The sequence below is a fragment of the Micropterus dolomieu genome, linkage group LG22 (assembly GCF_021292245.1).
Source record: "Micropterus dolomieu isolate WLL.071019.BEF.003 ecotype Adirondacks linkage group LG22, ASM2129224v1, whole genome shotgun sequence".
Lineage (NCBI taxonomy): Eukaryota > Metazoa > Chordata > Actinopteri > Centrarchiformes > Centrarchidae > Micropterus > Micropterus dolomieu.
Window position 1 is genome coordinate 26,271,073 of NC_060171.1, and position 21,773 is coordinate 26,292,845.

Sequence of the window (21,773 nt, forward strand, 5' to 3'; positions counted from 1 at the left end):
AGAGTTCTGTTGGACTACTACTTCATCTTTATATAAAAACCGGACAAAACTGGACATCGTTTGGAGAAAAGAAAGCGACAAAGTTGAGCTACCTGGTGAGTTCAGAAAATATGTGTCTGTAACTTTATTCCAGATATTGTTGTATTTTACTATGAACAGCTCAACGCACTCCAGCATTCGTCACAGCGATAGATCTTGTCCAAGGCCTATCCTGATTAAACTTCTTAACTTTCAGGACAAGGTGAGAATAATCCATCTTGCCAGAGAAAAGAAGGAGCTTGTGTTTAAAGGTATCTTTATTTATCCCGATTTCAGTACCAAACTTACGAAGAAACGCTGGTGGTTTTATGAACGAAAGAGCACTGGGATGACTAGGGAGCCGCCGTGCAGATGTCGTCCACCGGCATGAATGTAGCATTGGGACACAGGACAGCTGAGCTGCCGTCACCCTGACTCCTGAAACACAACTTAACCACAGAGAGGGCAGCCAGATCGCTGACCCTCTTGGCCGATGTCAGAGCCGTGTCACCGGCCTGTGCCTCCGCATCCCTTTCCGGAAACGCTTCACCAGGGGGTGAGCGAACACCGTCCTGTCACCAAAACCCTCGTAACAGGACGAGATGGCGGCAGCGTAGGTTTTAACCGTGTTGAACGCCAGACTCCTGTCCACGAGCAGCTAGAGGAACTAAAGCACCCCCGGTAGCGGACAGGCCACTGGTTCCAACCCCTGGTTCAAACACCACTGTTGGAAAGCCGACCACTTGGAGGGGTAAGAAGACTGAGTAGAGGCGGCTCTCGACCCCTGGATGGTGCAAACAACCTCACGGGAGAGACCTAGACCCTCCAGGCACCGCCTCTCAGCGGCCGGACCCACAGGGGCAACTCCTGATCCCACCTTTGCTTATTTTACTCCTTTGATTCCCCATCTCAGCGGGCCCTGTCAACAAGTTAACAGCAGACAAAACAGGGACTCTAATCCTTGTAATTCTTCTCAGCTCTGTTAACTGAGGATCAGCCGTGTGGAGATGGTAGAATCAAAAGAGCACTCTAAGCTTTTTAAATAGTGTTAATATCTAAAAACAAAGACAAAGAAAACAGGACAGTAAAAGTAGGCAAACAGACCCACCTCTGCCACGCTGAACTGGAACCAGATCTGGACAACCAGATCGGGGTGGAGGTGCCACTCGTCTGGGCAAGGGCCCCCCCTCAACATGATGTCCGCCCCTCTGTTCAGCATCCCAGGGATGTACTCCGCTCTGATGGAGAGCAAATGAGTGTCCGCCCACAGGAGCAGCCGCCTTGCCCGGCACCTGTGCCGCCACCCTGTCCTGGCGGCTTATGGAGGCCGCTGCAGCGCGTGCTGGCACCGCAGCAGAGGGGTGTAGTGTCGGACCACCTTCCACACCTGAGGAGCTCCAGCACGTTTATGTGGAGATGCATGTGGCCTCAAAAGGGCGGGGATGCCGGCCGTGGGGGGGCCTGGCAGGCAGCAACCTCTGTGTTCAACCGAACAGGAGAGCTTAGCACCTGGCGGAGGGAGGGAGGGTCATGGGCACCAACACACGCCGCCATGCAGGAGGGAGCTAAAGTATGCTGACTGACGATGATGAAGAACTTGTACCAATGTCAGTCTTAATTTAGTTAATAAAAGAATTACTTGAAGAGCCTCAGTTGTCCTTGCTTGAGTAAATTAATTTAATAGAACACAGATCTGTTAACAGAAAAGCCTTGGTACATCATGTATGCATGGACACAAGCATACAATAACTTAAAGACACAGTGCAAAGCACTTAGTTGTTATAACAAAGAGGGAGAAACAAACATGGGTTACCATAAATAACCATCAACAGTATCTCAAAGGTTGTCTCAGTTCTTTACTATCAGCGAAGTCTGGACACTCTGTCAAGGTCCTTATCTGTAGCTCTGGTCATCGGGCCCTCCTAACCCAAAACAACCTAATCCAAAGGGCTCTGTGGCACCTTTTATAAAACCATGTATCAAGCCACTTATTACATTCTTCTTCATCCATCACATCTCCCACATGATCAGTCTTTTTCATGACAGACTCTCCACTCAAAAGACAGAAATTCCTTACATTGGAGAGGTGTTCTCTGGAGGCAAAGACGCATTGTAGTTGTTAATGCAGGATGGCAACTTTGCATGTCTCAGGGGGCTTTATACCACATGCTTCTATTCTGTGATGGTCAAGATTAATTCCAGTCTGATTCATGCTGTAATAGTTGGCAGCTGTCCAGAGATGGCTCAGCGGTCAGGGCAGCTCCTCAGCCACACGTGATGGTTACACGAGCACAGTAAGTATGATTAAATACAAGCCAAATGCGAACATGTGTGGTATATGTTTCATAATGAAGCCCAGTTTGTGCATCTGGACGGAAGATGTGCACTTCGTGAACTAACAGAGGTATATGCAAATGTGCTGATAGTGTTTGGTGTCTGTCTGTGTACTCAAAATATTTACAAGATGTAATATGTAAATACAGAATCTATTTATTGTATCTAAGTGTATACACCTGTGATTGATTGCCTCTGTTATTCATCACATTTCTGAATTTTGTGCAAGACACTGATACAGAGGGATGTTCAGAAATGTTTAGAAATCCAAAAATGCTTTATAACAATCTTCAGCTGTAACATAAATGTAGACCCTTGCCTACCCTACATTTTAGGCACTGACATAGAAAATGTTTTGTCATAGGAGACAGTTTGTTTAGGGTGAAACAGCAGCAAACAAGAATAAGAGTCTACAGTCATGCAAGCAGCTTTGCGAGGCTGTACTCGTTGGGCTAAATGCTAATCAGCAACATGCTCACAATGACAATGCTAACATGTTTGCCAGGTAATATTTACCATGTTCACCATATTAGTTTAGTGTGTTAGTATGTTAACATTAGATCATTAACACAAAACCAAAATGTGAAGTTGAAGCTGATGGGAATGTCATTAGTTTTGCAGGTATTTGATCACAAACCAAACTATTGGACAATGCAAAATGTTGACCTGATGATGGTGCTAGGTGAAATGGCAGGTGATCACTGGAGTTGTTATAATTCATCCTCTGGGGATTGTGACAATATGTGTACAAACTTTCATGTTAACACATCTAATAGCTGTTGAAAACTAAAAAACAAAAACGTCAGCCTCATGGTGGCACTAGAAAAAAAATCAGGGCATCAACAAAACCAGTGGGTTTTATCCTCTGGGGACCAAGAACGAACAAAATGTCATGGTTATTCATGCAATAGTTGTGGAAACATTCCAGTTAAGAACAAGTGGTGGACCAACCAATAGACGATCCACAGAGGCATGGTGCAGGTATGGCTAAAAATACAAAAGATAAACAGTTTGTTATGGTTTTGGTAAAACAAGCTAACAAGGTGGACATGGCATTTATCGTTTCATTGTCACTTTAATGTTTATTAGCACGCTACTCAGGTGGGCCGCTTTTGTGTCAGACACCTGTCAAAGCCATTCATTCCAAATCAGGGCTGTCAGCCTGTGTCAAAGGTCAGCCTGAGGGGTCAGGGGTCATCTCTGATTGGTTTTTATGGCTGATAGGCTGCTGATTTGGAGAGAGGTTATTGAGATGAGGTGATTTCATCTTGCACAGTTGTGCCAAGTGAGGAAGAAGACACATCACCATAGTTCTTCGACTGAGCAAAGGATAAATCTTAATAGCACTCTGACTCAAGCAGTTTCTTCAAAAACTAAATTTCTCCTTTTGCGGTGCTGTATATTAACAGCAATGAAAGTCTACTTTGCTCTGTTTTACTTTCTCACATTTAAAAAGTTCAGCAAAGCATTATCTGCAGACCAGCATTTGGTTTTAATGTGTGTCTGAATTTAAACCTCAAGCAGCAAGGGTAGATAAATCTCTGACTTAATGGCTGTTTTTGTCAGTGAGGAAACAGAAAACACACACACACATAGATACACAGTATAGATGCACACAAAGAACAAGATTGTGTTGTGAATTTATTTGACAATAAAGAGAGAGTCGAGTAGTATTACTGGTGCCATCCGCTCCACTTTACTAGGCTATACAGGATACATCAACACAGAAATGGAAATGTTTATACACTGGCAGTGAGAGGCCTTCTCTGGAGACAAAGATGCACTGTAGTAGTCAATGCATGTTGGAGTGTCCATGAGTCTCAGGGGGCTTCATATCACATAATTTATGTCATCGTCTGATTTGTGTAGCTTCTGCGTGCATTCGTGTGATGCCATTTTTTGTGTGCAAGGTACAGTAACACAATGACCTTGATGAGTTATAGTGGGACAGCTGTTTAAAGATGCTGGCTGGCAGTGGCTGATGGAAAAATAAGGGAAGATGAGGAAGACCAAGGGGGAAGAAAATAAGAAGCTTCAGTACAGAAGAAATGCAGATGGGTTGATAAACGGAGAAAGAGGGTTGTGGGGAATGATAGACAACAGACAAAGAGGGGTTGACGTAGACCAAACATCTGCCTGACTTCTGTATTGTCTGTCTGCTTCTCACGTCTCACGTCTCAAATCTTTACAATCTTGTATCTTAAAATTCAGAAAATCTGAGTGGACTAATGCTTAAATTGCCAAAATCTTGCAAACTGAAATAATTTGTTGAAGGAGACGCTCAAAATAAAAACACACCAAACCAGTAGAGGAGTCATCTCTGCACATTCCTGGATAATGTTTATTGATAGTATTTTGGAGGCTAAAGCTGTGGAATATTTTTGGCTTCTGAAAACAAATCAAGCTGATCATGAACTGGCCCTTTGTAGTTACAAAAATCATTTATCATCACCATTGTCTGTCTCTTTTCAGTGAGCAGGTTAAAGCCATGCCCAATCTCAACTGCATCCCCTTTATGACTAATTCATTGCTGTATCAGTATCCTTCATCCTCTAATATTTTCTAACCAGCATACAGTCGGACTGCACTCAGCTAGCTCTGTACTTCTTTTCTGTCATTCTCCTCCTCTTTCTTCACATTCCTCAGCTCTTTTCATTTTCCCTTGCCTTGGCTTTCCTACTCTTCCTGTCCCCTCTTCAGCTCCTCCTCTCCCAACTTTCTTCCAACTGGTTTCTCCTCCTTCACATGCAGTTATCATCTTTTCTCCCTTCTCGTCCCCCATTTCTCCCTTTGCCCTACTCCTTCACTTTTAACCTCTGCTCTTTCTAATCCCGCTACCAAGTGCTTTGAACTCAGGTAGCTGTGCAGCATTCCTCAACATGACCCCCAGGAGCAAGGTCGGCTAAAAAAAAAAAGAAAGAAAAAGTTTTAAAACTATTTCAGCTGTTTCTATAGCGACAATGAGCCCAGGGATTTCACTGTGGGGTCAAACTGACCAGGAGGCGATTCAGTAAGTCCTGTTAGACTCCGAAGCTCTTCCAGTGATTTCTGCTTTATTGAAGTTGATGTTGAAAGGGTCAAATGTAGACTGTCCCATTTCACCGCTGCTCCTCTCTCTCCACCCACACTCATAGACTGTGTTGTGGGCCACGTGTAAACTGAACTTGTCCCACTTAGTTGCTAGAAGTTAAAGCACATGTGCTTGTCTCACCAGTTTTCTACCTTCCTGCATATTCAATTCAATTCAATTTTATTTGTATAGCGCCAAATCACAACAACAGTTATCTCACAGCGCTTTTCGTAAAAGAGCAGGCCTAGACCGTACTCTATGATGCTATTTACAGAAGCCCAACAACAACATATGAACAAACATGATCAGTGTGTGTGTCACATTCAAAAAGTTAGGGAGATAAAAGAGAAAGATTTAAAAAAGAATGATCAAAATCAAAGCAGCAGGCCAAGATATCTTGACTTTTAGTCCCTATTATGGGTCAAGCTACATTTGCCATGATGGAACACAATAGCATCGTTCATCAAACCGGTTTCACACACTGCGCAAATTGCATTGCGCTTATCATGTGAGTTTGACTGCTGGACTACTTGCGCACACAATGCGGCAACGCAAATAAACACAATCCGCCATTACTACAGCTGTATGAACCCAAAATAAACATTTTGCTGTGATTTAGTTGCGATAATTAAATAATTTGTTTAAAATATTAAGTTATGCTTTGTCAGGTCTGTCAGCAAGATGGAGAGCAACTTTTAAAATGCATGTTTTCTGAATGGAGTTCAAATCGATCAGGGCCATGCAATGCTAACTTCTTTGATAGTGACGTATAATGATTTATAACGAGTTATAGTTTTTTCTGAACTTACCTGGTAGTTCAACTTCCTCACTAACTTTTCTACAAGCAGTATTTATAAATATGAAGTAGTCCTACAGAGCTCTCGCAGCTACAACAATTGAAATCTCTGCTGAGAAGTGCGAGTGAAGATAAATCAACGTTTCATTCCCAAAAATAACAAGTAAAAAGTTAATTTATTAAAAGAAATTAACTCTGAGCTCCTCCTGCCGTTAACCTGCTCCGTTTTCAGAGCAGAATCCAGTCTGACTGTGGATGTTTATTTGTCCAAAGGTTCGGCAGCGCCCTCGGCTCTCTCCTCCAGAGCTCCCCGCACCTCAGCAGCTGTTTGTCGGCGAGCAGTAGCTCTGTCCTTCCGCTCTTCCATCTTCTTCACACAACACTATGAAAAGCCATCTGTGATATCTGGACAGTCTGATCGCTGATAGGCTATAGCATCATACGAATTTCATGCTCAAGTTGAAAAATTTAAAATTACTTTGCATGAACCAGTGCTTCCAGCGCGCCCCCGACAGGATTTGCGTGGCATTGCGTGAACACCAGCATCAGACCCTCCCCAAGCTCCTAAATGGCCACTTCTTTTCACCTCCATAAGTTTGTAACTCAGGCTTTCTGATAAAAAGCGTAAGTCTTGAGAACAAGACAAGATAACCCACACGGCATCACAATGACCTCAATAGGGTTCAGTTTTCAAACTTTGGAAAGCTCCCTCCAGAAACAAAGAAGACATTATACAGCTGTTTTTATAGGAACTTCATATTTAATAATTGGTTGAGTGCCCCTTTAAGATTACTTTACACATACTAGACAGAACATGCATGGTCACATCGTAGTTAGTATTTAAGGTAATTTATTCATCTATCATCTCAATCAATAAAACTATGTTAATATATTAAAGAAAATGGTGTTTAACTCCACACTGCCTGTTTTGTTTATTGCTTGTTCAGACATGTTACTCCTTTTACAAGCAGTACAGACAGTGTGTGTAAATAAGGGTTTAGGGATTTCAAGCAGGCTGATCGGCAATTAAATGATCAAACCTCCTCGTGTATCAAGTTACAGTAGATTGTTGGTTCACTGAATTGGATATCCTCTGATAATTTTGTATCTGCAGTCGTCCTTTCCCTGATAATAGGTGGCCTCTTCTCTCTTGGCAGTCAACCATGGCATACAATGTGTGTGTGTGTCTGTGTGTGTGTGTGTTTGGTTTTCATGTAGACTTTCTATGAAACGTGGATTATGTCTTTGTTCCTGTCTGGCAGATCAAAGGCTTGTGGTATTTTGTGACCAGCTCTCTTGTTGTGGCAAGTTTTCTTTTCTGCTATCTCTTTCATTTGGTTTGTGTATGTGTGTCTATGTGTGAGTGTTTAGCTTGTGTTAGAGTGTGTGTGTGTGTTTCAGTGTAGGCCACTGTTTGTAAACCTTGGTTTGGAGTTTGTTATTGCAGATTTATGCAGAGTGACATGTTTATTTGTACTTGTTATATTTGCATTACACCAGGTTGAAGATGTTTATCTGGTGCCTCTTGTTGGTTTGGGGTTATTAAAGCTGGTTTTCTTGATGGCTGCACATTCCAAACATTCTGCAGCAAAGGAAAGAAATGAAGAAAAGCTTTTCTAACTAAAATTCATGGAACCATTTGTTTTGTTGTTTCAGCAGTGTAATTTAACACGTCCAATTGTTTTTTTTTGTTGTTTATTTGCTTGTAGGTTAATGACAGCATGCATATTCTACTTGCAGCTGCAAAGGATACTGCATTCAATTTGAATACTGAATCAAGAACAGATGCTACATTCTGTAATTTGGTTGTTTGGTCTGCATCTGTAAATTCCCGAATCTTCCCTCTGGTATAATGTCTGGATATACCTGCACATTTCAGCTCAGTTCTGCAGTTGTTAAGATTGCAATTACAATATCAGTAGCTTCTCACTGGAGGGAGCCATAATCACATTTTCACTTTGCAACCCAGCATTTATCCATAAATGACACCACTGCAATAAAGGACTAAAACATAAAAAAATAGTGTGACATTAAGACATACAGCATCTGAAGTAGGAAAGTGACAGTATGTTCCTATAGTTTAGTTCAAGTAAGTTCAATATGGAAACTTTAGGGACCGTCCAAAAATGAATGGGGTAGGAAGCAGGGCTGAACCTTTGGCCCTTGACAATGGAGAAAAACAAACATCATTATCGTAAATAATAAAACAGTAAAAATCCTTATCAATACATAACTAGGAGGAAAAGCGTAAAGGAGATGAAGTATCCATTTAATATCTTAATAAACATTTTGTTTCAGTGTGGGCAGCCAATACGCACATTAGAAATTAAATTAGTAATTTGCATCACATTTAGCTACTATTCCAGCCACTCTCTATTTTTGAAACAAGAGCAAACTAACTGCTGTAATACCAGTAAGCTCTTGTTTCATGAACATGGGACTTTGGGACGCCTGCAGAACTGATCATATTAGTAATGTTCAACAGAAGGAAAAAACCTTGCCTCCCCCACCATTCGTTTTTGTACAGTTCCTTAGGTTTGTAAAAACACTTGAGGTGTGACTTCTGCCTGTTCCGCAACATTTGCTTCCTTTAATATCTTTTAGACGTCTGACTTCCACTGTCTTATTTCTCCATTAGAAAAAAACACTTATTCAGTCTTTTTTTTTACTTTGATCTTAAGATCCAGATGTCATTGTCTTATCAGCAACAGAGACTATTTTTCCTTCGTTCATGTCATGTCCAGCTCTTTGGCTTCAGCTTTGACGCTTTGTCCAATTTTGTCTGTATGCATATCGTGGTTTAGGGTGGTTGACCTCTGACTCTGACGGTTCATCTGATGGAGGAGGAGCAGGAACAGAGCAGAGACGATGAGAGCCACTCCTGCCATGAGGAAGCCCGTTCCATAATCACTCATCTTGTCTATTAAGAATCCTAAAGGGCAAAGTGTGAGTGAGTGATTTGCAGCTTTCACACACTCATATTTTTTGTAATGTTTTAATCTAATGACAACATGAATTCCTGACTGGAATGCACCCATTCTGGCCAAAACACAACAACACCGCACTTCTGGTACCATTTTGGCTTAATTTAATGACAGATAGTTATGAACGAGGCAAAAGACTGAGGCAGAGATGAGGAAGTGATGACTGCACAAAGATTAATTTTATCCTAAAGCAGTAATGCCAGTTCCTTCCTCTCGTGAAGGAAACATAATTAGAACGCTCTGATGAATCCTTAACATCCACCAACTCTCTGGTCTTCAAAGCACTCAAAGTACTGAACGGTACAGTAAATAAGTTATAAATAGCCTTTGTGTCAGAGGGACCATGTTAAGTTATAAATAGAATAGCACCTCAGCTTTAATTAGCTCTTAACTTTATTTGAGGTCAGTTTCAGCTTTTAGCATTATCTTATATTTAACATTTACATGTGGTGGTATTGTTTTAATCCAACTTAGGAGGATTTCAGTGGGTAATTAAGTGAGGAATGAGGACTGAGCAGGAGAATTCATTGAATTTATTTTCCTCATACATCAGGTCAGTGACAGTGGACACATAATTTATAATAAAAAACATATCCAGACAGCTAAGGAATAGCAGCCTGTGACACTTTAATAACTCAAATCACTCTTATTTTTGTTTTTGTCACATTAATAGTCTTCATGGAAATCCATAGATACCATCAAATGAGCGATCCAAACTACAATTATATGAATGTGTTTTTTCCACTCTGTTGGAGAGGTTTCCCTAGCTGATTTACTGCTGGCTGTGCTTTCTGGCAGGGGTGGCTGTGCCTGGTTGCCAAAGTCAGACTGGGTGTTTTTAAGGCTGTATTTACTACTATTGTTTAGAGTTCTGTGTGAAAATAGCTCACAACCTTAGTAATCAGGTTCAAATGCTCACTGGTTTGTAGGACAGTGCAGTGGTTGGTGGGGCTGCAGTATATGGAGGACAGGAAAAGACTTCATTCTACTGGCTGTGAGCGCCATGGGCATTTTACCTGCCATATTAGTTTAATAGCTTTATTTTAAATTTTTCACAATAGAATATTTTAATAAAGATAATTGCAAACAGATTGGCCAACTTTTGAGAAGCTTTTCAGGCATTACACAAACCCACATGTTTACTTATATGTATTAAAAATAAACATTTTTGGAGAACCATACTAATTATTTATATGTTGAAAATGTTTGAATTGTAGTCCTGAAGATATATTTACAGTGTATGTGAGAAAATAACAGTTTGACAAACCCTTATATCTACCCTACCCTTATATCCTTTTCACACAAACATTGGTGTATATGCAGGTTTTGTGAACGCAGGTAAACCCACTAAAATAGGTGATTGACTCCTTTCACATTGCCAGGAGGCGAGTTTGCTTTTTCTATTCTTTCCTAATGGGCCTCGTTCGACATCACAACCAAGCCAGAAAACAGAGTCAGTAAACGGTAGAAAGAAACATGGAGGCCAGTGTCAATGGTTGCCATGTGTAGCCCATAGAATAAGGTGCAAACACTGTGTTTCTAGTTAATAGCTCCATGCTGGTCGGTGTATTTATAGTGTTTGAAGTCAAGACGTCCCAGATGATGGACTCTTAGTCTATGTAATACTACATAAACATGTGGATGTTTATAGACATCCCAGGATAGAAACAGATGAATCAGTCGTGCTATAAAGGTTAGTGTGTAAACCCTGTGTAATGTTTCCATCACAGCCGACTGAAGCTGGAGCCGATAAATACCTGTGACTTCTGCCGGTAATTTGACCTGGGAGTGAATGCCGATTAATGCCGATTGTACCTTTTCACATTGAAGACAAGAGCCAGGTGTTAGCAGGTTTTAGTGAGTTTTTTTGTCTAGTGTAAAAGAAGCTTAATTTTTAAGTGCACAGATAAGGGGATGAGGCGCTATCCTTAATTAATTTTCCTTACTAAAGCTACGCTAATCACAAAAGAGGGAATGTACATCATGAAAAGCAAAGAAGGATTTTTATAGTGAGAGAAGAAGGATGTGATTTAGACGGCCAAGATATCTCATGAGAATTATCACTTGGCCCTGCAGTTTCCTACAGCTCTACTCTTTACTTTACAGTTTTAGTTCACCCCCACTGCTCTCATCAGTGTCGTTTTCTGTTGAACTTGGTCACAAAGACAAATCCAAATGAGGGCTAATGTTGCTCTGTATCTTCTGTATCTCCTGGAGTTCACCATATCAACTTAAAATATGTCAGTTGTGTGCGTTGTTTACAGTTTGTGACCAAAGCGTCAATTATTGCTTTGGCTGCATGTTTAAGCCATAAAAAAAATCCTATTTGGCTTTCACAATATGTTTTGGTTTTCTTCATTACTTTGTTATGCTATTATAGTATTACAGTTGTTCTCATGTTCTGTAGAACACAGTGTTTGGACAAATGTCAAATCAAAGGTAACAAAATGGAAAGTCAGTGGGGAAGAAACTCCATTTAAAGGGGAAAAAATTATTTTTGGAAAGCAATCAGCCATGAAATTAACACAACCATAAAGTATCATGATATTATAGTTTCTTGCACAGCTGGCTCTCTGGGCTGCTACAATGCAGAACGGTGCATAAGCACATCCATTGTGTGATGTTTAACGTGTTAGAAGAATATGCCCAGGAAAATGACAGACGCTGTAACCTTGAGTTAATGATTTAGATTTTATCATAGAAATGTTAAGAAAGCGTAAATTAAATACAATTTTATTCTTTTCTTTTTTACTCTGTGCAGCATATTTATTTGTAGATAGCATGCCAGTTAGCATGGTGGGACAGATCACAGGGAATATCAAAGCATTAACTCAAAGCTGAAATCCATTTTATATATGCACAATAGGTACACTGTACACTTGCATTTGACTATAAAAGCTTTTTCACTTACCAGCAATGGGCGGTCCAAGCAGGCCTCCGCTACTGCGTATGAGCATGAAGAACCCCAGCGCACTTCCAAGCCTGTTGACGCCCACAATCTCAGCCAACACGGTGATGTGGATGGCGACTGTGGCACCAAACACCAGGCCGTAAGCTGCGCTGAATGCAGCCAGCTCTGAGAACGAGGAGGTCAGTGGGCAGAGGATTAGCACAGTACCCAGCAGAATTACTGTAGCTGTCAGCTGCTTCACCTGATAGGAACAGAGACACAGGAGATGGATTGTGCACAAGCTGTTCCACCTTGCCTCTACAACTAGGGTGACCAGATGAGAATGGGTGAAATTCGGGACAGTGGCTACCGGTACATTCAGTGTCAATGAACATTATAACACGTGAAAATCAAAACACAACGCTAAAATGTATGTATGTAACAGTGGGTTTTTTTTGTTCATTTTATCAGTGTAGTGTCTGTCACATCTGTCTGTGCAACGCGCATGAAGATCTCTCCGCCGTGGCTGCCTGAAGCTACACTTTCCCTGTCCACTAGAAAACAAAAAGGGGAAAAGAGTGTTACTTTGAGGCTATAACAATGCTGTTGACACAATGTACAGCTATACTGCAAGCCCTGCTGGAGCCTGAGAACAACACAATGTTCAGTATTGAATGTTTAATTAGATTATAATCAAAACTCACGTTAAGTCTAATTTTTGGGACAAACCGGACAGGAGTCGGGAGAAATGCTTGTAATTCGGGACTATCTATCTACAACCTATACGCACTAAAAGAGGCATCATGAAGGTGTTTTTACAGAAATATACAGAAAATACGCTTTCCTCTTGAGAGTAAAATGAGAAGATCATTAACACTCTCATGTCTTTAGCTAAATATGAAGCTGCAACTTGCAGCAGATTAGTTTAGCTTGGCAGGAGGACTAAAAGCAAGAAGAAACAGAGATCCTGGCTCTCTCCAGAGGTACAAAAAAAAGGAAATCTTTCTACTTAGTATGTGCTGGACTATTTTGTGGAGTCTTTACTCAGAGCCAGGCTAGGTATTTCCCCCTACTTCCAGTCTTTATGCTAAGTTGAGATAATTAGCTGGTGATGTTAGCTTATATTTACAGACATTATAGTGGTAACAGTTTGTCTTAATCTCAAGAAAGTGAATAAGCTTATTTCACAAAATGTCAAACTTTTACTTTAATATGCTCAAATGTACTATGCTACATGGTGCAGATACCGAAGCCATGCCTTTGCTTTCAGATATATGATTTTCAAAATGTTATTGCTCTGGTTAACTGTACAACTGAACTTACTGTCACCACCAGTCTCAAATTTGCCACCCAGCCAAAGAACACCCTTCCAAACAGGTCCAACACTGCAGAGATGGACATGAGTGCAGCTGCCTGGTACTCCTCAATTCCCTTACTACGAGCGTATGGAACCAGGAACAGAGCGGGAGCAAAGAAACCCAGTGCTGCAAACACCCCAAACATTGAGTAGACCATGAATCGAGCATTGGTGATAAGGGTGTAATCTACGTAGCGAAGGATTTTGGTCCTTAGTTCAGACCTCTTATTCCTTTTGTTTGAGTCTTGCAATTTCATGGTCAAATCAGGTATCGCTTCAGGGTCCACAGGACATGGCTTCATTGTCCCTTGATCAGCCCCCTTAGATATTCTCAGCTCCTCCGCTTCTAGGCAGCTTGGTTTGCTCTGCTCAAATTCTTTTTTTGGTAGCAATTCCAGGGACAAGCCTTCTTCTTCTGCTTTGATCTCACAAGTCACATCTCTGGTGGCTGTTAGGGGCCTCAGTAACATCCCGCATACACACAGGTTAAGCTGTAGACCCCCCAGGATTAGCAAAGCACCCCTCCAGGAGTAGCTGTCAATCAACAGCTGGAACAGGGGTGTGAGGACAAAGGTAAGGATGCACTCTCCAGCACTGGCCAAAGCGTTTGCCAATGGACGCCTCTGTTCAAAGTACAAGCCCAGCATGGTCACAGTGGGGGTCCATGTCAATGCATAGCCGAAACCTGCAGCAAAGGACACCAGTGACTATCATATTTTGTAAGTATATTTTTGAGTTTATGTGTGTTTGCTTCAAACAACTCACCATTTAGGAACCCCACTGTTAAGAAGAGTTCAGTCAGGTTACGAGCAAACGTCCCAAACACAACTCCTAAGCTGCACATCAGTCCTCCGATTATCACTACTGAGCGATGGCTGTACCGAGCACTCAGAACAGATGCTACAGGAGCTGCATAGGGACACAAAGGACATTTATACATATATAGTCCTATTCAGGACATGTACATAATCCTACTTGGGGCAACACTATTGCAGGACACTGTTTGTTTATGCATTTCACAGCAGGTAAAAGGTCCTATTTATTTTTAAGATGTATAAATCACAATGTTTTCTGGAAGCATAATCTTGTTTGAATATTCTCAGTGAAAATTTAAAGTTAAACAGCAGAACACTGCTACAATTGCAGCAGATAAAAATTATATTTACCAACACACTCATTTTGAAAATCAAAAAGCAATCTTATTGTATTTTACTATTATTTGTGTGTGATAACGGTGTTACAAACAACAAAAGATGACATGATATAAGTATATATATATAATTGTGTAGGAAAGAGCCTCCTGGTGGTCAGAACAGAAAGTCTGTTTGTGCTGAGCCATCTACAAGATCAAAAAGAGTGGAGGGACTTTGAAAGATATGAACATGAAACACTGAGGAAATTGAGGGGTGTAAAATGTGTTTGCTATTTACTTGTAATAGAAACGATTGTGATAATTACCCACAATGTGAATGGTAGCCACCGCAATAGAGGTAATCCAAGATGTTCCTGTTGCTGTGGTTTTGAAGTACTGGTGTATCTCAACATAGAATACACCAAAGGCTTTAATTACCCCAAAAGTCAGGCCAAAGACCAGGAAGCAGGAGAACAGGATGAACCAGGCGTAGCCACCATCAGGAGCTACCCTTGCCTTCTGAGCCTTCACTGGAGAGTCCATGCTGACCTGCGCTGGTGTTTGCAATACTCAAATGACTAGGGAAAAATAGACAGATATTTTTTATCTATTGTATACAGGTGTGGAAGTAACAAATCACCTTTGCTCTTGTTACTGTAACAAAGTAAGTTTTTGTGTGTACTAAATCAGTAATTTTATTTTTATGTAAAGTATTTTTTATTTGAAGTATTATTTAGTGTTGTAAGTTGCTTCCGTTACAGAGTAAAAGCAAGTCACATGAAAAAATCAAGATAAATCTTGTGAGAGTGGAACAAGAGAAATCTTCTAAATCAGCAGCTGCAGCAGAAAAGGCTAGTCTGAAGCTGCAGGAGGGCAAAGCTCCATGTCCAGAGAGGTGACACTCAGCTGAAACTATGTAAAAGACAGTTACATGCTAAATGTGTACATTCACTGGGCAAATGACAAGAGGTGTGGGGAGATAAGTTGTAATACAAGAAAATACAACAATACAATTAAATTAGATGACGTCATGGGTTATGGTTAAGGTTAGAGTTATTGTACCATTTTGCTCCTTTAACCTGTCTCCTGGTGGTGAGGCAGTGACAGGAACGTCTCCCTCCCACTCCCTGCCAATGGCTTTTGGGTTATCTGGTAACTGAGCTTCTATTCTTATACTTCAGCCACAGCTAAAATCTGCCCTTCTCAGCAAGTTCTTTGAACACATGCCTGTTGCTCCCATATTGCAGAGCAACCGTGAAGCTGATGCGCTAACAGAGCCCAGGCACCCCACCTCCACAGGGTAGTTGATGATCCTCCAGCCCGACTTCTTGAATTCAGCAGCCAGCTCTGAATACTTTATTCATTCTCTTCTGCTCACTGCAGCCTCAGCTCCCTCCTTCTATGTGATGGTGAGCTCAGCGAGGATGACAGACTTGCGAGAAGATGTGGTTGTTATTTCCCTGGGGGACTGCAGCTGTGCACCAATGTCAACTCTCATGCTCCACTCCATGACGGGGGAGAGCAGCCTTAGTGGAGCCCTTGGGCAGGTATGCCTGAGCTCTCCATTTCAGCCCTGTTCAACCAATCAACTCATTGACTGTTGTAACTGTAACCATGCTGTGTGTGTACTGTATGCGCTACTAGATTACTACAACTGTGTGGGCTCTCTTTTTGCTTTAATATGTGTTTGTAGACTGTAGCTGCTGTCGAGATTGGCTCTACAACCTTGGTGATGTTTTATTTTGCTGTTAAAGTTTCAGGTTGTTTAATGTATGTAGCCTAATATTGCTTGTTGCACCCATGCCTATAGCTCTTTTTTATTTATTGTTGGTCATTTTTAAGAGGCGGCTTGATGTTGTTCCACTAGTATACACTCACAGGCCACTTTATAAGGTACCCCTGTTCAATTGCTTGTTAACACAAATAGCTAATCAGTCAATCACATGACAGCAGCTCAGTGCATTTAGGCATGTAGACAAGGTGAAGACAACTTGCTGAAGTTCAAACCGAGCATCAGAATGGGTCCGAAATAAGAAGTGACTTTGAACTTGGCATGGTTGTTGGTGTCAGACAGTCTGGTCTCAGTATTTTAGAAACTGCAAATCTACTGTCATTTTCACCCACAACCATCTCTAGGGTTTACAGAGAATGGTCTGAAAAAGAGAAAATATCCAGTGAGCGGCAGTTGTGTGGACGAAAATGCCTTGTATATGTCAGAGGTCAGAGGAGAATGGGCAAACTGGTTCGAGATGACAGAAAGTCGTTACAACCAAGGTATGCAGAATACCATCTCTGAATGCACAACACGTTCGAACCTTGAAGCAGATGGGCTACAGCAACAGAAGACCACATCAGGTGCCACTCCTGTCAGCTAATAACAGGAAACTGAGGTTACAATTCACACAGACTCACCTAAAATTGGACAACAGAAGATTGGAAAAACGTCGCCTGGTCTGATGAGTCTCGATTTCAGCTGCGACATTCAGATGGTAGGGTCAGAATTTGGCATCAACAACATGAAAGCATGGATCCATCTTGCCTTGTATCAATGGTTCAGCCTGGTTGGGTGGTGGTGTAGTGGTGTGAGGGATATTTCCTTGGCACACTTTGGGCCCCTTAGTACCAATTGACTAACGCAACAGCGTCCCTGAGTATTGTTGCTGACCATGTCAAGCCTTTATAACCACAGTGTACGCTTCTTCTGATGGCTATTTCCAGCAGGATAATGCACCATGTCACAAAGCTCAAATCATCTCAAACTGGTTTCTTGAACATGACAATGAGTTCACTGTACTCCAATGGCCTCTGCAGTCACCAGATCACAATCCCATAAAGCACCTTTGGGATGTGGTGGATGAGGAGATTCAAATCATGGATGTGCAGTCGACAAATCTGCAGCAACTGCGTGGTTTCCAACACCTTGTTGAAAGTATGCCTCAAAGAATTAAGGCAGTTCTGAAGACAAAAGGGGGTCCAACCCAGTACTAGCAAAGTGTACCTAATAAAGTGGCCAGTGAGTGTATAAATTGACATGTTAATGCATATCATGTAACATTATCATCATCATCATATACAGTCATGGCTTGTTTCTGTTGACACTGGTGATGTACACTGATCAGCCATAACATTATAATCCCTGCCTAATATTGTATAGGTCCCCCTTTTGCCACCAAAACAGTCCTGATCTGTCGAAGCATGGACTCAACTAGACTTCTTAAGGTGTGCTGTGGTATCTGGCACCAAGACGTTAGCAGCAGATCCTTTAAATCCTGTAAGTTGAGAAGTGGGGGCCTCCATGGATCGGACTTGTTTTTCCAGCACATCCAAGAGATTCTCAAATGGATTGATTTGCTTTGTGGCAGGGCAAGACCATACAGCAGTTCAACAGGACTGGTTCCACTCAGAACAGGCCTTGCCATGGTCGACCAAAGAGTGTACGAGCTCAGCACCATATCCAGAGGCTGTCTTTGATAATAGATGTACGAGTGCTGACAGCATTGCTGCAGAGGTTGAAGGGGTGGGGGGTCAGCTTGTCAGTGCTCAGACCATAAGCCGCACACTGTATCAAATTGGTCTGCATGCACAAGAAAGCCCACAACTAGTTTGCTGAAGCAGACTAAGGACATGGATTACTGGAACCATGTCCTGTGGTCTGATGAGACCAAGATAAACTTATTTGGTTCAGATGGTGTCAAGCGTGTGTGGCAGCAACCAGGTGAGAAGTACAAAGACAAATGTGTCTCGCTTACAGTCAAGCATGGTGATGGGAGTGTCATGGTCTGGGGCTGCATGAGTGCTGCCGGCACTCGGGAGCTACAGCCAACATGTACTGTGACATACTAAAGCAGAGCATGATCCCCTCCCCTTGCAGACTGGGCCGCAGGGCAGTATTCCAACATGATAATGACCCCAAACACACCTCTAAGACGACCACTGCATTGCTAAAGAAGCTGAGGGTAAAGGTGATGGATTGGCCAAGCAAGTCTCCAGACCTAAACCCTATTGAGCATCTGTGGGGCATCCTCAAACGGGAGGTGGAGGAGCACAAGGTCTCTAACATCCAACAGCTCTGTGATGTCATCATGGAGGAGTGGAAGAGGATTCTAGTGGCAACCTGTGAAGCTCTGGTGAACTCCATGCCCAAGAGGGCACTGCTGGAAAATAATGGTGGCCACACAAAATATAGACACTTTGGGTCTAATTTGGACATTTTCACTTATGGGTGTTGACAGTGGTTTAGACATTAATGGCTGTGTGATATGCCATGTTTGAGGGGACAGCAAATTTACACTGTTATAGAAGCTGTGCACTCATTACTTTACATTGTAGCAAAGTGTCATTTCTTCAGCGTAAGATATTATCAAATATTTACAAAAATTTGAGGTGTGTACTGACTTTTGTGAGATACTGTACATGGTCTGCAACAATGTCACAGCAACATCCACATGAATGACAGGAAGATTTCCCAGCAGAATATTGCCCAAAGCATCACAGCTTGCCTTCTTCCCATAGTGCATCCTGGTGCTATGTGTTCCCCAGGTAAGTGACGCACACGCACCCGGCTATCTACGTGATGTAAAAGAAAATACCCCACAGACAACAACTGACACCTTCCATCAGAGGCTGCATGAACGTTTTCAGCAATTGACCTACAGTAGCTTGGATCGGACCACACCTAGCCTAGCCTTCCCTCCCTACGTGCTTCAGTGGTGGTTTACCACTCTTCCTTCCTTGGACCACGTTTGATAGATACTGACCACCGCAGACCAGGAACAACCCGCAAGATCTGCAGTTTTGGAGATGCTCTCACCCAGTCATCTAGAGGTGGTGTTACGCTTTTTGGCTTTTTCCCTCTCTTTTATTAGTTTAAATCTTTTTTTGTGCATATAATAGATGTGCAAAGTAATAAAGCCCAAAGTCCACCCCAAAGGGAGTTCCCACCTCCCACAGAAAACACTACTCTGAACTGCCTGAAAACAGCTCGTTTGTAGTCCAGCCACTTCTCTTTCATCCCAGTGACGACACAGCGATGAAAGCGCAATGAGCCAAGTGGCTAGTCAGACACGCCCTCAAAAACACAGTTGGAAAAACACTGAGCTGCAGCACACACCTATCCTCTCCCTTCCAAACACTTGCTACCCTCCAGGCAGTCAATGGACACAAAGTTGTTACTGTGATGTAGAGACAGAGCTCAGTTAAAACTTTATGGATGAAAAATACTTTTGTTACAGATTAATAACTTACCACTCTGAAGCTCTTGCTCCAGTCCATGTTGCTAAGCTGGAAACGGGATATACAGCTTAACCATAGCCGTGTTTACCGGCTTCTTACTGACCTGCCCTGCTCTGCTTCTGATTGGCTAGTAGTCCTTAACTAGGAACTGCACATTTGCAACTCCCAACAAAGATATCGTCCATCGATCCATAGCTAAAACGAAGCATTCAACACACAGGGTGAAAAGAGGAGCTGCAGCAATGTGCAGTATGACAAAAATATGGTGTTTTTTAAAAATGAAACCATGTAAACCTGTCGTGGTACAACCCCTAAATAAGATTTTGAACATGAAAATGAGCATAATACCACCTCTAACAATTTGATCCTTGTCAAATTCACTAAAATCCTTACGCTTGCCCATTTGACACCATCTTTGAGGACAAAATGTTCACTTGCTTCCTAATATATCCAACCCACTGACAGGTGCCATTGTAACGAGATAATCAGTGTTATTTACTTCACCTGTGAGTGGTCATAATATTAAGGCTGATTGGTGTATCTTAATGCATAAGAAATACATTGAATATGAAGCATTGCCTGTGATAATTTCTTTCTCATCAAACATATTATCTCATCTCAAGGATTTATACTAGCTCTATGTCAAGCAGACTGCATGTGTGACACAATATCTTGAATTGTCTGAGAAATTTACACAACAGATTTTACACCTAAAGGAGAATAAAAAGTGAAAATTTGCAATTGTAAGCTGTTTGTTATCTCTTTGGACCACAGTCAGTGCAAGCAGATTAGATTTGCCAAGCATGATAGGATTTAGCTCAGTTCCTCTTTCCGTTGATGAAAAATAAATAACTGCATAAGACTGCATAAGAACCTGTTTAAAAAGGATTTTCAAGCATTTTAATTATACAGATTGCCCACCTCCTGTGTGATTGGACTGAAAGAGGTCTGTACTCAAATCTGGATCATGACCACAAAAGCTCACAATACAAGTCAAGGTGAAACGTAACAAAATTCACAGTAGAATTTACATACACAGTGATTTTTTGAATGTAAAATCATAATTCTGCTGTACCTGTTGTGGTCATATTGAAACCATGATGTTCCTCCTGCAGGCCAGTTCTCCAGGTTTGGAGGGATTTCACAACCTGATGGCAATGGCTTGGCACTTGGCCCATGTCACATGGTGGTGTAACTCACACACATGCCTGACAGTACTCTTCAGAGAAACCACATTCCAGGGTAAGTGGTCCAAGGGTCAAACAATATGTGATCAAGAGCGCAGGTGCTTTGTTATGTGAAATCCCAGGCTGAACTTATGCATTCTAGTGTATACATAAGTTCATGCACATGTATATATGATTCAGAGTCAAGAGAAAGAGACAAAGAGCAGATTTTAACTGAAATATAATGTTATCTTGTATTTGCCAGCGTCTGTTCCCTTTCTGAGTAGATTTAGAAAAATTAAGATATTTAGTTAATATTTATTAAGATGTTTAACAATCATAAACTCCGCCAGTCTACTGATTGACAGTGCTAGCAAAATGAGAAAACAACCCTAAACTGTCATCACTATTAGATTCAAACTGTAATTGGTTGTCTGTGACAACACCTTGTTTTTTTTACTAAACCCTGCCCACTTCAAACCAGTGACAGCAAGGACACAAACATGAATACAGACATCTCTCATGTGATTTATGTGAATTTAACACATAATTTTGTGTTATGACCTTATCATTCAGAATAAAAACAGTTATTTTCTTCAAACAGGCAGTTGTGACTGTTATGAAGTTTATACTTAATTGTTTATATATCCAAACTGTAGTTTCATGTCAAGGGAGAGTCAAATGAGTAGTGTGTGTAGTGAAATGTATCCCTAAACAGTATTATACAATGATATATTCTGTTCACACAGTACCATTTGTTCTACATCAGAAATGCAGGATTTTCCAAATAATGT

General features: G+C 41.6%; 1 protein-coding gene across 7 annotated transcripts; it reads right to left on the bottom strand.

Moving 5' to 3' along the window:
• Positions 1-6,996: 6,996 nt before the first annotated feature.
• Positions 6,997-20,960, bottom strand: si:dkey-246g23.4 (uncharacterized protein LOC559426 homolog). Of its 7 annotated transcripts, XR_006822835.1 has the most exons (7): positions 20,889-20,960; positions 14,908-15,159; positions 14,215-14,358; positions 13,416-14,134; positions 12,114-12,278; positions 9,033-9,150; positions 7,783-7,800 (listed from the first exon to the last, which is right to left on the bottom strand). XR_006822835.1 is itself a non-coding variant. In XM_046037897.1 (6 exons), exons 2-6 carry the CDS (start codon positions 15,122-15,124, stop codon positions 7,699-7,701), a joined length of 1,347 nt encoding a protein of 448 aa, XP_045893853.1. In that variant the 5' UTR covers positions 15,125-15,159; positions 20,889-20,960; the 3' UTR covers positions 6,997-7,698. The 7 variants fall into 7 exon arrangements, 6 of the variants coding, with proteins under 6 accessions (XP_045893853.1, XP_045893852.1, XP_045893849.1 ...); XM_046037897.1 differs by lacking the exon at positions 9,033-9,150 and having other exon boundaries at positions 6,997-7,800; XM_046037896.1 differs by lacking the exon at positions 9,033-9,150 and having other exon boundaries at positions 6,997-7,800; positions 12,114-12,354.
• Positions 20,961-21,773: the final 813 nt, after the last annotated feature.